Source organism: Capsella rubella, unplaced genomic scaffold (genome assembly GCF_000375325.1).
Source record: "Capsella rubella cultivar Monte Gargano unplaced genomic scaffold, Caprub1_0 scaffold_1, whole genome shotgun sequence".
Classification (NCBI taxonomy): domain Eukaryota; kingdom Viridiplantae; phylum Streptophyta; class Magnoliopsida; order Brassicales; family Brassicaceae; genus Capsella; species Capsella rubella.
In genome coordinates this window covers 18,259,946-18,272,223 of record NW_006238923.1, presented here as the reverse complement: position 1 = coordinate 18,272,223, position 12,278 = coordinate 18,259,946, and the positions used below count along the sequence as shown (strand labels likewise).

General features: G+C 35.1%; 4 protein-coding genes across 4 annotated transcripts; 3 read left to right on the top strand and 1 right to left on the bottom strand.

The window, feature by feature from the left end:
* The first annotated feature begins 4,257 nt into the window (after positions 1–4,257).
* LOC17898310 (26.5 kDa heat shock protein, mitochondrial) lies at positions 4,258–5,368 on the top strand. Its single transcript, XM_006303272.2, has 2 exons — positions 4,258–4,622; positions 4,787–5,368. Exons 1-2 carry the CDS (start codon positions 4,340–4,342, stop codon positions 5,203–5,205), a joined length of 702 nt encoding a protein of 233 aa, XP_006303334.1. The 5' UTR covers positions 4,258–4,339; the 3' UTR covers positions 5,206–5,368.
* Positions 5,369–5,765: 397 nt separating this feature from the next.
* Positions 5,766–6,752, top strand: LOC17897781. The gene is made up of 2 exons (XM_006304225.2): positions 5,766–6,045; positions 6,449–6,752. The coding sequence occupies exons 1-2, from the start codon at positions 5,799–5,801 to the stop codon at positions 6,595–6,597; spliced, it is 396 nt and encodes a 131-aa protein (XP_006304287.2). The 5' UTR covers positions 5,766–5,798; the 3' UTR covers positions 6,598–6,752.
* Positions 6,753–8,684: 1,932 nt separating this feature from the next.
* LOC17898296 (PTI1-like tyrosine-protein kinase At3g15890) lies at positions 8,685–10,715 on the top strand. Its single transcript, XM_006305151.2, has 4 exons — positions 8,685–8,971; positions 9,280–9,427; positions 9,565–9,827; positions 9,909–10,715. The coding sequence occupies exons 1-4, from the start codon at positions 8,928–8,930 to the stop codon at positions 10,513–10,515; spliced, it is 1,062 nt and encodes a 353-aa protein (XP_006305213.1). The 5' UTR covers positions 8,685–8,927; the 3' UTR covers positions 10,516–10,715.
* LOC17899215 lies at positions 10,602–12,128 on the bottom strand. Its single transcript, XM_006306233.2, has 3 exons — positions 12,113–12,128; positions 11,974–12,020; positions 10,602–11,797 (listed from the first exon to the last, which is right to left on the bottom strand). The coding sequence occupies exon 3, from the start codon at positions 11,791–11,793 to the stop codon at positions 10,834–10,836; it is 960 nt and encodes a 319-aa protein (XP_006306295.1). The 5' UTR covers positions 11,794–11,797; positions 11,974–12,020; positions 12,113–12,128; the 3' UTR covers positions 10,602–10,833.
* Positions 12,129–12,278: the final 150 nt, after the last annotated feature.

Genomic DNA, 12,278 nt, shown 5'->3' with positions numbered 1-12,278 from the left:
GCACTGGCGAGCATGGGATAAATTGTGCTCTAGCAAGTGTAGTGGTGGGTTAGGCTTCCGCGATGTAAATGATTTCAATACAGCGCTATTAGCAAAGCAGCTTTGGAGGTTGATTGATTACCCAAATTCCCTATTTGCAAAGGTGTTTAAGGGCAGGTACTATAGGAATGCAACTCCAATGGAACAGGTCAAATCGTATTCCCCATCGTATGGATGGAGGAGCATGGTATCAGCTAGATCTCTGGTTATGAAAGGGCTCATTAAAAGAGTTGGGACAGGGGATTCTATATCCGTTTGGACGGACCCTTGGATTCCAGCTCAATTCCCGAGACCAGCTAAGAGTAATGGATCAATTATGGATCCCTCACTTCACATACGTCATTTAATTGATCGTCAAACAAATTCTTGGAATTTAGATGTGTTACAGGAGCACTTCACTCAGGAAGATAGTTCATTGATAAATGCTCTCCCAATTGGAAATTGTCCGATCACAGATTCTTACGGGTGGCACTTCACAAAGAATGGGAGATATACGGTTAGATCCGGTTATTATGCTGCCAGAATGCAAACACTACAAATGTCAACTCCGCAAGTGTGCGGCCCAGATATCATTCCGTTATTAGCATGTATATGGAAAGTTAGGTGTCCACCTAAACTTCATCATTTTATGTGGCAATTACTTACAGTTTGCATCTCTGTTTTGGCCAACTTGAGTCAACGGGGAATTAATTGTGATACGCGATGTGGACGATGTGGTGACCCAATGGAGACGGTCAATCATGTAATTTTTGATTGTCCACCAGCTCGGCAAACTTGGGCATTAGCGAACGTCCCAGTAGGGCCTATTGGGTTCCCTACGGCTTCTGTTTTTGCTAATATGGACTATATTTTGCGTATACTAGTAAAGGAGGAGTATAGGTTTTGTCCTTGGATTTTGTGGTACATCTGGAAGTCCAGAAATGATATGGTTTTTGATAATCTAGATAAAAACCCTTCAGATGTCGTCCGGCTAGCTACAGATGAAGCTCGTACTTGGTATGATGCACAATTAGATGACTCCAATACTACGAGAGAGGGCCCCGTAGGTGATAATGTTATGCCTGGGTTACCGAGTTCTATACCTTCCAGGTTTCAGGGTTATCGTTGTTTCATTGACGGGTCTTGGAAGGCCACAGATATGTATGCAGGTTTAGGATGGTTTTGTCGGCATGCACATGATTCTTCCACGACGATGGGAGCTTCTAACCTACGAAGAAGTCTTTCCCCTCTTCATTCGGAAGTTGAAGCTCTGGTGTGGGCGATGCGATGCATGATTGGCCATGACTTCATATAAGTTGCTTTTCTTACCGACTGTTCGGACTTGATGAAGATGGTGTCTTCTCCTCACGAATGTCCGGCTTTCTCTGTCTACCTGGAGGATATCAAGAATGATAGGGAAGAATTCTCATATTTTTCTTTATCCTTTATTCCTAGAAATCTGAATGTAAAAGCGGATTACTTGGCACGTAAAACTCGTTCCAGTCCGCATTTGATTAAGTTTGTAAACAATTGTCCGTCAAGTTGGCTCATTTGAGTTAGCTTTTTATTTGATGACAAAAAAAAAAAAAAAAAAAAAATATTAGTAGTATGTTTGTTTATCTCTTAATCTTTTATGGATAAAGTGAAGAATAGTGTAAGCATGATTGTGTATATTCCGAATATTCGACCGACGAAATTACCATATGAATAACTTAGTCTTTAGCACAACATTACCATATCATATGGTCCATATGAATAAGATTAGGACTTGAATAGATAACACAAGAGACATGTGAATGATTGATGGTTAGAATAAATGTATAATTTTTTCAAATTTGAGTGTTTCTTTGAAAATATCATGCAAAACTATCATCAGTTATCTATTAGGGTTATCATATACACTTTGTACTCATACGGTCAAGTAGCCAAATTTTGACCAGAACCAACTTCTCTAACTCAGTATCTCCCACACATGTGAAGTGTTTGGTGAACCGAAACAAAACCATGATGGTCCACTGTAGTCTGTAAAACGAAACAAAACCGTCGGTCCAATTTACTAACCGCCAAAAAAAACCACGTGATGGTCGATCGCCACCACAAAAATATATAATTATCGTGTTTAGTTAGTTGTAGTAATTCTATTTTAGATTATAATCATAAAACTAACTAATCGTGAATATAATATAGCCTATGCTTTTATGCATTCAACACGTACCTCTATATGACGATCGCCTTTAATCATGGTTTAGTTTAGACTTTAGAGTGGTTGTGATACATAGAAACTAAAATCGCTGTGTGTAAAAAGTTTGGATATATATATACTTCTTAAAGAGTTTTGAAATATACGTATAATAATAAAAATCATTCACAGGGACAATGATGTTTTAAGACTAATTAACAGTAACTAAATAACTAATCATCTATGTTTATTTGTTTTTGCTCACAAGAAGCTTACCTACTAACTGATGTAACCTAACTTACCATTAGTTTTTGAAGTATTTTGATTAATGTAATATATTGAAAAGGAATAAAACAAAAACAATGAGACATTATATATAATAAGATAACAAGGGTCCAAAGGTGGATAAGGGTCGGTCCAAAAGCTAAATAATTCGACAAATGCTCTGGACACATGGCTTTTTATGTCGTAACCGGTCCCATTTTTTCGTTTTATTTATAAAAGAATATATAAACGGTTTTTTTTGTTTTTATAAAAGTAGAAAACAAAGTAGATTCTAGCTAGTTGCAAAACCTAATAAATCATGGTTCATGCCTCTTTGCACAATTGTTTTCATTTCATCCTGTTATATAATACTAGCATTTTTTTTTAAAGCAAATATGAGGTCACTTTTTTACCATTATTAAATGGTCATTATTTCTCGTTTCTGGGGGTATAATAATTTAGAGGATTGTACTAAAACCAGTTATATCTACTTATGAGTAGGCATGTCAATCGGGCTAGCCCGGCCCGGCCCGGCCCGAAACCCGTAAAGCCCTCATATATGTAAGCCCGGCCAGGTCCGGCCCGAAAAATTTCCGAGCCTATATTTCAAAGCCCGGCCCGGCCCTAACAGGGCTACAGGGCTTTTCGGGCTTTTTCGAGCTTTATTTACCGATAAAAAAATCAATTTCTAAGTTTATAATAGTTTTTTAAAAACTATATTTAAAGGTCTACTATTAAAATAATGCATCAAATTTTAAATAACTTATCAATATTCAATAAAACTAACTTAATTTAAGAGAAAAAAAAATAAAAGCCAAATAAATTATTTACACTTTAACCCAATAAAACATGGAACTAAAATACTTTAAAGTATAACATAGAGTCAAAATTTAATAGATATTTTGATGATTTCAAAATCATGATACTTATATATATTTAGTTTTAGCTTTGTATAAATATTTTAAAAGTAATAAGTAAGACTAGTAAGTAAATATGAAAACTATAACATTAATCAAATCTTTTAATCAAACTAAAATATTCAAAAAATTCAAAATATATTTGTATAAGGGCTTTTCGGGTCGGCCCGAGCCTGACCGGGCTAAGCCCAAAAAACCCTTTAGCCCGAATGGGCTTAGCCCAAAAGGCCCGGTTTTTTCTGGACATATATATTTAAGCCCGAGCCCGATGTTTTTCAGGGCCGGGCCAAACTAGCCCGCGGGCTTTAGCCCTAATTGACATGCCTACTTATGAGTATTGAAACCGGTTACGTCAATATATAATTTTCCGATTTGACCAGATTTAGTTGGTTAATTAAACAGTCTTGTTATATAATCAGCTTTTGTTCGTTGTTTATAAAAAATAAAAATAATGGAAACAACCAAAAATTTCAGTTAAATGATTTTTATATAGTTATGCGATTATGCCCAAGTTGTTGTTTCGGTTAATTCCACTAAAATCGAATTTTTTATACGATAACAAAAGTCTTTGAGTTTTTTTTTTTTGATCGGATCAAAAGTATGTAGTTTATACTGTACATTAATCTGGTTTAAGAGGAAAAATATATATATATAAGTATATAATAATTGAATTATGAAGTTGAGTTTTGTTTTTTCTAGGAGTATTGAAAAGAAAAGAATCTTGTGATTATCTAGACAAAGGTTTGTAGAAGAAACAAGAAGCTACTCGGTCGGTTTAAGGTATTCCTAAATGAAATGAAACCAGAAACTATTAGAAACTTCTAAACACCTCTCAGAAACATTTTACCATAAACCCTAATCTCATCTTTATAAACCCCAACAAATCTTGGATTTTTCTTTCAAACACAAACAAGGAAAATAAGAAAACAACAAGATCAAGAAAATTATCGATTTGTAAAAAATGGCTCTAGCTCGTCTAGCTTTGAGAAACCTTCAACAAAAACTGTCTCCTAGTCTTATTGGTCAATCTTGTGAAAAAGGTTTGGTCGGGAATCGACACAATCCTATGAAGCTAAACAGATACATGGCTACTTCGACCGGTGAACAACAAGAGGATAAGAAGAACACAGAAGTGAGTGTGTCCGAGAAGAAATCTCCTCAACGCAATTCTCACCGGAGACGTGGCAGGAAAAGTCTCTGGCGTAACACCGACGATCATGGCTACTTTGCACCTGCCCTAAATGGTATGTTTGTATTTTTACGATCCAATATATTATTTTTAATACATTTAAATCAACAGAAGATTTAGGATTATGTTACATTTTCCATTTTGGTTGCATAAAATCACATGAACTTAACCAACTGATTAACACATGTCTTTTTTTATTTGTTAATGGCTTGAAAACAGAGTTTTTTACTCCAAGTCTAGGAAACGCACTGATGCAAGCAACAGAGAACATAAACAGAATTTTCGACAGCTTCAACATTAGACCATCTCAACTAATGGGTCAAGTGAAAGAACAAGACGACTGTTACAAACTTAGATACGAGGTACCAGGGCTAACCAAAGATGACGTGAAGATCACGGTGGATGATGGAGTCTTGGTGATTAAAGGAGAACACAAGACGGAAGAAGAAAAAGGTTCACCTGAAGAAGACGAGTACTGGTCTTCAAAGAGTTATGGTTACTACAACACGAGCTTGTCGTTGCCTGACGATGCTAAGGTTGAAGAGATCAAAGCAGAGCTCAAGAATGGAGTGCTCAATGTTGTGATTCCTAGGACGGAGAAGCCAAAGAAGGATGTTCAGGAGATTTCTGTTGGGTAAGAGATACGGTGTTGTTTCGAGGGTCTTTGGTTTAATAAGCCAATAATGTTTGTACTCGTTGTGTGTTTTGTTATGCTAATGGAATAAATTGCTATTTACAGTAATTGATGTTACAATGTAATAAGACCAAATGAATAAGCAAAGAATGGAGTAAATTTTACTATGAGCATCATATATATAGCTAAAAAAATGTTGATATTTTAAACAAGGAGTCTAATTTTGCCCCATATGGAAAGTTACATTTTGAATTAGTGGTTTTTGTTTTTTGGCTCATTTTAAGACAAGTTTTTTGTTAAACATTAAATAATTAGGATATCAGTACAGTATTCAAGTGTATTGTTTCAGTTTATTTTTTAAACTATTATCTAATAACTAAAAAATGTAAATTTACAAATGTGTAACATTCACCAATGTTTGTAAGATTAATGATTTTAATTTTTGGATATTTGATGCGTTATCTAATTTTATCAAATACCAACTTTTAATGGAAATTAAATTTTAAAATAAAATATTATTTATAAGAAAGAAGGAAAATAAATAAAATAAAGAGAAAACAAAACAAGACACGGTCCAAAAAATATCTTGTGAAGAAAATGGCGACAGCGTTTTCCAACACGAGTGGTGCAAGCTCCAACCTTTACCTCCATCGCTTCCGTCAAAACCTTTCTCTTCCATCTCAGTCGTGCTTTTCACCGTCTCCGTTGTCTCGGCTTCATCCTCAAACCCTTTTCTTCGTCACCACTCCTGACCGCGTACGACGCGTCGCCGTCGCTCCTCTCGGCCCTCCAACGCCGCCTAGTCCCGACCCACCTCCGCCTAAAAACACGAATGAGCCCACAAGTTCGTGTTTTTCCCTTCTTACCCATAAGACTTTGAACTCTTGAGTTCTTGATTTTGTTTACTGCTAATTTTGAATTCCTATCATTCGAATTCCGATGAAATTGCATTACTGAATTTGGAATTGGGAATGGAGATGGTTTAACTGTAATAGCTTTGTTGTTGGTATTGATGCTTAGATACAGAGAGCATCGAATTACTTAAGATTGATTAGGGTATATGCCTAAAGTTTTGATCTTTGTGACAAAGAGTTAGTAATCTTGTCTTTTCATAGCTTGTGAATGTTTTGCCATTGGTCTTTTGCTGCAGAACGAGAATTATCTTGATAAAGTCTCCAAAACAATCAATTGGATTCACATCTTGTTTCATTGACTAATAAGTCTTATCCTTATATTTCAACGTTTAGGTCTTGTGGGAGTAGCATCGATGGTTCAAGACCGTGTAAAGATCTTTCTTGCAGTACTAGTTTGGATCTCTCTCTTCTTCTGGGCTTCAGCATTACAAGGAAGAGATAGAGGAAATGGTAAAGGGAAGAAGGGTTCACGATTCAAGTAGTAGTATTAGATAGGTTATTGTGGTGATGATGATGATGATTGATGATAAAGACTCACTACACATGTTTGTGTATATATAATATTCTATAAGTAAGATTCTTTCTTGTAACATTACAGTTTATACTTTATACATACTAGAAACTAGATTTTGCTCTTCTTCACATGAAAAGGAAACAGTTTCCCACAGTGATTCTTCTGTGATATCTCTAATGTTAAAACTATAGATATTGCTCCACATTTGTTCTCACCCTGGTGGTGAAACTAAAGTTATTTGTATTTAGATCAAAATACTCTTGAATCATTGATTCTTTGAATTCTGTTTTCAGTGTTGATGGTATCTATTGGGTTTGTGCTTGATTCAACTAAATGTTAAAACGACACCGGTTCTTACTTTTGAATTTGTTGTATAAATGGGCCATTTAATATGTTATATGACTCGGTTGGGCTTCAGATTGGCCTCTCTATCCAAAACTTTCCAAGTTATTCAATTGTTGTAGATAGATAGATAGATATATAATTAAAACAGTGGTTGTAACAATTCATGATATTGAAATTGAAATTAACTGGATTTAGGTGTAAAACTTAACCAAAACTGGACAATGAATCAAACCAGCGCATGATTAGTTGGACCTGCCTTGGTTTAAGGCTTGGTAGAAAGTTAGAAATGGCATCCCTACTATAGTAAAAGAGAAGTACAAAATTTTCTTGGGTCGGGTTTTTTTAAAAAATTAATCCGAAATTTTTCAATTGGATCTTACTAAAAATTTAAAGATATTAAATACCAGTTTCCATATATATTATTTCGAAATCTACCAAATTAAACCATCAATATCGGTTTTGGAAAGTACATTAATCTTAATTTGTTTAAGGAAAAATACATTAATGTATGATTTTGTATATTGGTTTAACAAATTAACCTAAAAATCAGAAATATAAATTAAATATAAAATATTTATCAAATTATCCATAATATTTCAAAACAAAATGTTCCTTAAATATCTTATATTAATATTTAGATGTATAGTTTTCTCCTATATTAACTATGATCTTCACACCAATTACGGGATAATTCATTTTCAACCATCTTTAATATATTTATTTGGCAATAGTTTCGAATTTCTGGCTTGATTATAAAGCTAATCTTTTTTTCAACGCTAACCTAACTCTAAGAAAATATTATCTATATAAATAAGTTTCTGCTACCAGAAAATTGTAACATAAACACAGATTTTACATTTTAACACGATAAGAAATAAGAAATCATTGGCTCTTTATTTGTTTATTCTAGATATTTGCAATTCTACAAAACTGCATGAAAGGTCCAAGTTAAAATCATGTATTTATGATTATGCGGTGTACCGCGGGTCAATCCCCAAACTTTAAAAATGATTCATAGTATAATATTTATACATGTATATATGTCACATATTGTTCTAAAATTAACAATCCAACTAAAATCATACAATTTAAATAATTTTAAACATATTCGAAACCAACACAAAAATACAATCTAAAAATGATAGAATTTAATTAATAATCAAAATAAAGTAAAGCAAACACAAATAAATTATCCCGCAACGTACAAAAGATTAAAAACCCGGTAATTTTCCCCCGCGCTGCAGCGCGGATCCGAATCTAGTTTTATGATAAGAGAGCTAACATTTTGTCTGACAACAGTCTAAATTAACAATCTCTAACCAAATAGAGATTTTTTTTAGGTGAACATAAAAATAAATAAAAGTTCATATAGAGAGATTTTTTTCCTATGTTTAATTAGATTTTAATATAATTTGGTTTCTATAAGAAAAATTGCAAATTCACCAAGATTCAAATCAAGACATTTTAATTAGTTGTCATGAGTCATCAACAGGACATGAAAAGGAAAGCTTAAAAATTCAAAAAAAAAAAGACAATACATAGAATATCATACCTTTAAAATTAATTATTACAATATAAATACTATATGTGTGGATATGCACAATCATTCACCCACTAATATTATAATGTGATTCTTTATAAAGTGTATAATTTTTCAAATTAAAACAGCTAACCACACAGCCACATTCAAAAAGAGTTAAGCAAAGAAGAATATTCTAAGCAAAATTTGTTTCTCTTCTCTTCTTCAAGAAGTAAAATCGAATTCTCTCTCTCTCATTAAGCATATCGAAGAGGAGTTTCTGTTTTTTTCTTTTGTTGCTTTGCTGTTACATTCTCTTGGAAAAAAGGCGTTACCTTTACTCTTCTCTTCTCTTCTCTCTTCTTTACTGCAGCAACGAGGAAGAGTATTGAAACGAAAAGATCAATTTTTTTTGGCTTGTGGGTTGTTCAAAGATGCGATTTTTCAGTTGCTTTTGCTGTGGAAAAGGATTTGATCGGTACGTATGATGTTTATCTTGATTCAACTTTGAAATTTTTGGTTTATGGGTTTTATCGAATTGTTGTGTTCTTCCAAAATCTGTTCTGGGTTTCATCTGTTTTAGCTGTTCTTATTAACTAGGGTTATATCATTTCTCTCGAGTTCTCTTGAATGCTTGAATTTAGGAGTCTATTCATGTTCAAAGTTTTGGTCTTTGGTGTAAAGTTTGGAATTTTCAAACTATAATGTACTGTTGGATAGTTTTAGATTTGATAAACTTAAGAAGAAACTAATGTTTGATTTGTTCTGATGTCACAAATTATACAGGGAAAAGAAGGTGAAAACGGAGCCATCATGGAGGATTTTTTCACTCAAGGAACTTCACGCAGCCACAAACAGTTTTAATTACGATAACAAGCTTGGTGAAGGTCGCTTCGGCAGTGTGTATTGGGGTCAGCTATGGGATGGATCTCAAGTAATGATTATCTACAACTTTCTTGATATTGTAGAAATCTGTTAGTTATTTTCCGGGTCAGCATTGTATCACAATGTGTAGATTTGGTCTCTCTGATCTTTTATATTGTAATGAGTTTTTGTTGTTGTTGTCTGTAGATTGCAGTCAAGAGATTGAAGGCGTGGAGTAACAGAGAAGAGATAGATTTTGCTGTAGAAGTCGAGATTCTTGCCCGTATCCGCCACAAGAATCTTTTGAGTGTAAGAGGTTACTGTGCTGAAGGACAAGAACGACTCATTGTATATGACTACATGCCAAATTTGAGTTTGGTATCTCATCTACATGGTCAGCATTCATCAGATTCGCTTCTTGATTGGACCAGGCGGATGAATATTGCTGTAACCTCTGCTCAGGCAATTGCGTAAGTCTTCAGGATCAAGATAGTTCATATAAATTGGAAATATCTACTGTTGTCAAAATTTTGATTTTTGTATTTGAACAGCTACTTGCACCATTTTGCCACACCTCGAATAGTCCATGGAGATGTGAGAGCAAGCAATGTGCTGCTAGATTCTGAGTTTGAAGCTCGGGTTACAGATTTCGGATATGGTAAGATGATGCCAGATGATGCAAGAGATGGAGGTAACAAAATCATTAAGGGTAATAACATTGGGTATTTATCACCAGAATGTATCGAATCAGGAAAAGAGTCAGACATGGGAGATGTGTATAGTTTTGGTATTGTTTTGCTGGAGCTTGTTACTGGTAAGAGACCTATTGAAAGGGCAAACTTAACAACAAAACAGGGTATTACCGAATGGGTTTTACCTTTGGTTTACGAAAGAAAGTTTGGTGAAATTGTGGATCAAAGGCTGAATGGGAAGTATGTGGAAGAAGAGCTGAAAAGGGTAATTTTGGTTGGGCTTATTTGTGCTCAGAGGGAGCCAGAGAAGAGACCTACAATGTCCGAAGTTGTGGAGATGCTGATGAATGAATCAAAGGAGAAAATGTCTCAGCTTGAAGCTAATCCACTTTTCAATGGACACAACGAAGGGGAAGTTATAAATGAAAGCTCAGAGATCATTTCAGAAGAGAGAGCTCACAAATAACAAGAATAAGAATAGATAAAAAAAAAGTCTCTATTGTTCGATTTCACATTCTTTTTGTATTTTGTGAGAATCTGGTTTTGGTTGTGTTTTTTTTTTAGAGTGGGTTGTGCTTGTGTTTTTAGAAGAGTGAAGTTGCTTGTCAAGTTTATTGTGTTTTTCTTTTCAGTTTAAGATTTTTGAGTTTGATCATTGATGCTTCAGAGCTTGTAAGAGAGTGTAGTGGTACATATTTGGTCTTAATGAGAAAGTCTTTCTCATAAAAGCAAAAACTAAAACATTTGATCATATTTTAAGCCTTGAGTTAGCCTTGATGAAGATTCAGTTGGACCCTGGATCCAGCACGGGAAGACGGCAATGCAAACTGATTGATTTATCGGTTTGACGGGTTCCAGGAACCAAGAACTGGAAGATCACTGTCAAGCAAGCACCTTGAGGAGCAATCCCATAGAAAGCTGAATCAGGTTTGGTTAAGTGACACTGAAGGCTCTTTGAGAAGTGCTTTACACTCACTTGCACAGACTGAGCATCTCCTCTAGCAATAGCTCTCTCTGAACGAGCCTGAGCACTTAAGTTCCTATCCTCAACAGGAGCTTGAGATTTCTCGCCAATAACAGAAAGCCTCTGGAACTCAGTGCCAAGCCTAATCAAAGTTGTAGAGATTTGCACTTGCAGATCACCGTGCTTGCTTATCGTGACATTAAGAACATCCCCAACATGTCTCATATGATCCACAAAGTTCTGCAACTGATTCGGGTCTTGGACCTGAACAAGAGTAGGAGGCAAGTCTTGAGCAGAGTCAAGCGCAGTCTGAAGCTCGATAACTTGAGAACGAGACAGCGGTTTCGATATAGGCACATCTTGAATAACAGCAGATTTATATCCCTTGGTTTCAAAGGTAAGAAACGGCATCGGCTGTGTACAGTTAGGAGGCAGCTTTTTCACTAGTTTGATCTGCAATCTATTAGAAGCCAACCCACCACTGAACTCAGTACAAATACTAACACTACTCTTCACGGCTCGGTACAGAAGAGCAATATCCAAGGAGAAAGCAATACGATCCTCGTTCTGGCTCGATATACGATAATCATCAAAGAGAACATCTTTGCGGAACTGAGCAATGCATTGAACTCCATCACCATTGAGAAGGTTATGAAGGAAGAACAAGTGTTCTTTAGTGAGAAGAAGGTGACAGTGCTTCCCCATTTTGTCAAATGCTGGAAGAAACCTCTTCTCTAAGAGACTCACACCATTCTCAGTCAGAAACGCCTTAAACTTCATTTCACTGTTACAGAGAAAACAAGACGATGAGCGAATCACTCTCTGAACTAATTTTTCTGGAAAAAACCCAATTGATTTGGAAAATAAAGCGATTCTTCAAAAATCCAAGCCCAGATTCAAACACATACAAGCTTATTCAAATTTAGGTTAATACTAAATTGTAATCGGAGTTTCCCAAACCTGTAGAGTTGTAACGATGCGGTCGTCTGGATGAAGGAAACTGTAAGCTGCGTTGAAGAGAAAAAAAAAAAAATCTAAATCACAAACTCATGAACATTGTAGTTGAAAGATGATAGATTCAGGGAACTTTAGAACTCACCGGCGACGAGAAATTTCTGAATTTTGCGCCAAAACAAACTCTGAAAGATGAAGTAGAGGGAAATGGAATCGTCAGATATTTTTTGGATACTTTTTGGGTGTCAAAAGCCCATTAAGGTCATCTTACAAGCTCACAGGCCCATAGGGATAAAATGGGAAATCACAAT

Bases quoted from the DNA above. Each gene is read 5' to 3' on its own strand.
- LOC17897781 (XM_006304225.2), top strand. From the start codon at position 5,799: ATGGCGACAGCGTTTTCCAACACGAGTGGTGCAAGCTCCAACCTTTAC. The intron at 6,046-6,448 runs GTTCGTGTTTTT...TTCAACGTTTAG, and splicing joins AAACACGAATGAGCCCACAA to GTCTTGTGGGAGTAGCATCG.
- LOC17898310 (XM_006303272.2), top strand. From the start codon at position 4,340: ATGGCTCTAGCTCGTCTAGCTTTGAGAAACCTTCAACAAAAACTGTCT. The intron at 4,623-4,786 runs GTATGTTTGTAT...GCTTGAAAACAG, and splicing joins CTTTGCACCTGCCCTAAATG to AGTTTTTTACTCCAAGTCTA.
- LOC17898296 (XM_006305151.2), top strand. From the start codon at position 8,928: ATGCGATTTTTCAGTTGCTTTTGCTGTGGAAAAGGATTTGATCG. The intron at 8,972-9,279 runs GTACGTATGATG...CAAATTATACAG, and splicing joins TGTGGAAAAGGATTTGATCG to GGAAAAGAAGGTGAAAACGG. The intron at 9,428-9,564 runs GTAATGATTATC...TGTTGTCTGTAG, and splicing joins AGCTATGGGATGGATCTCAA to ATTGCAGTCAAGAGATTGAA.
- LOC17899215 (XM_006306233.2), bottom strand. From the start codon at position 11,793: ATGAAGTTTAAGGCGTTTCTGACTGAGAATGGTGTGAGTCTCTTAGAG.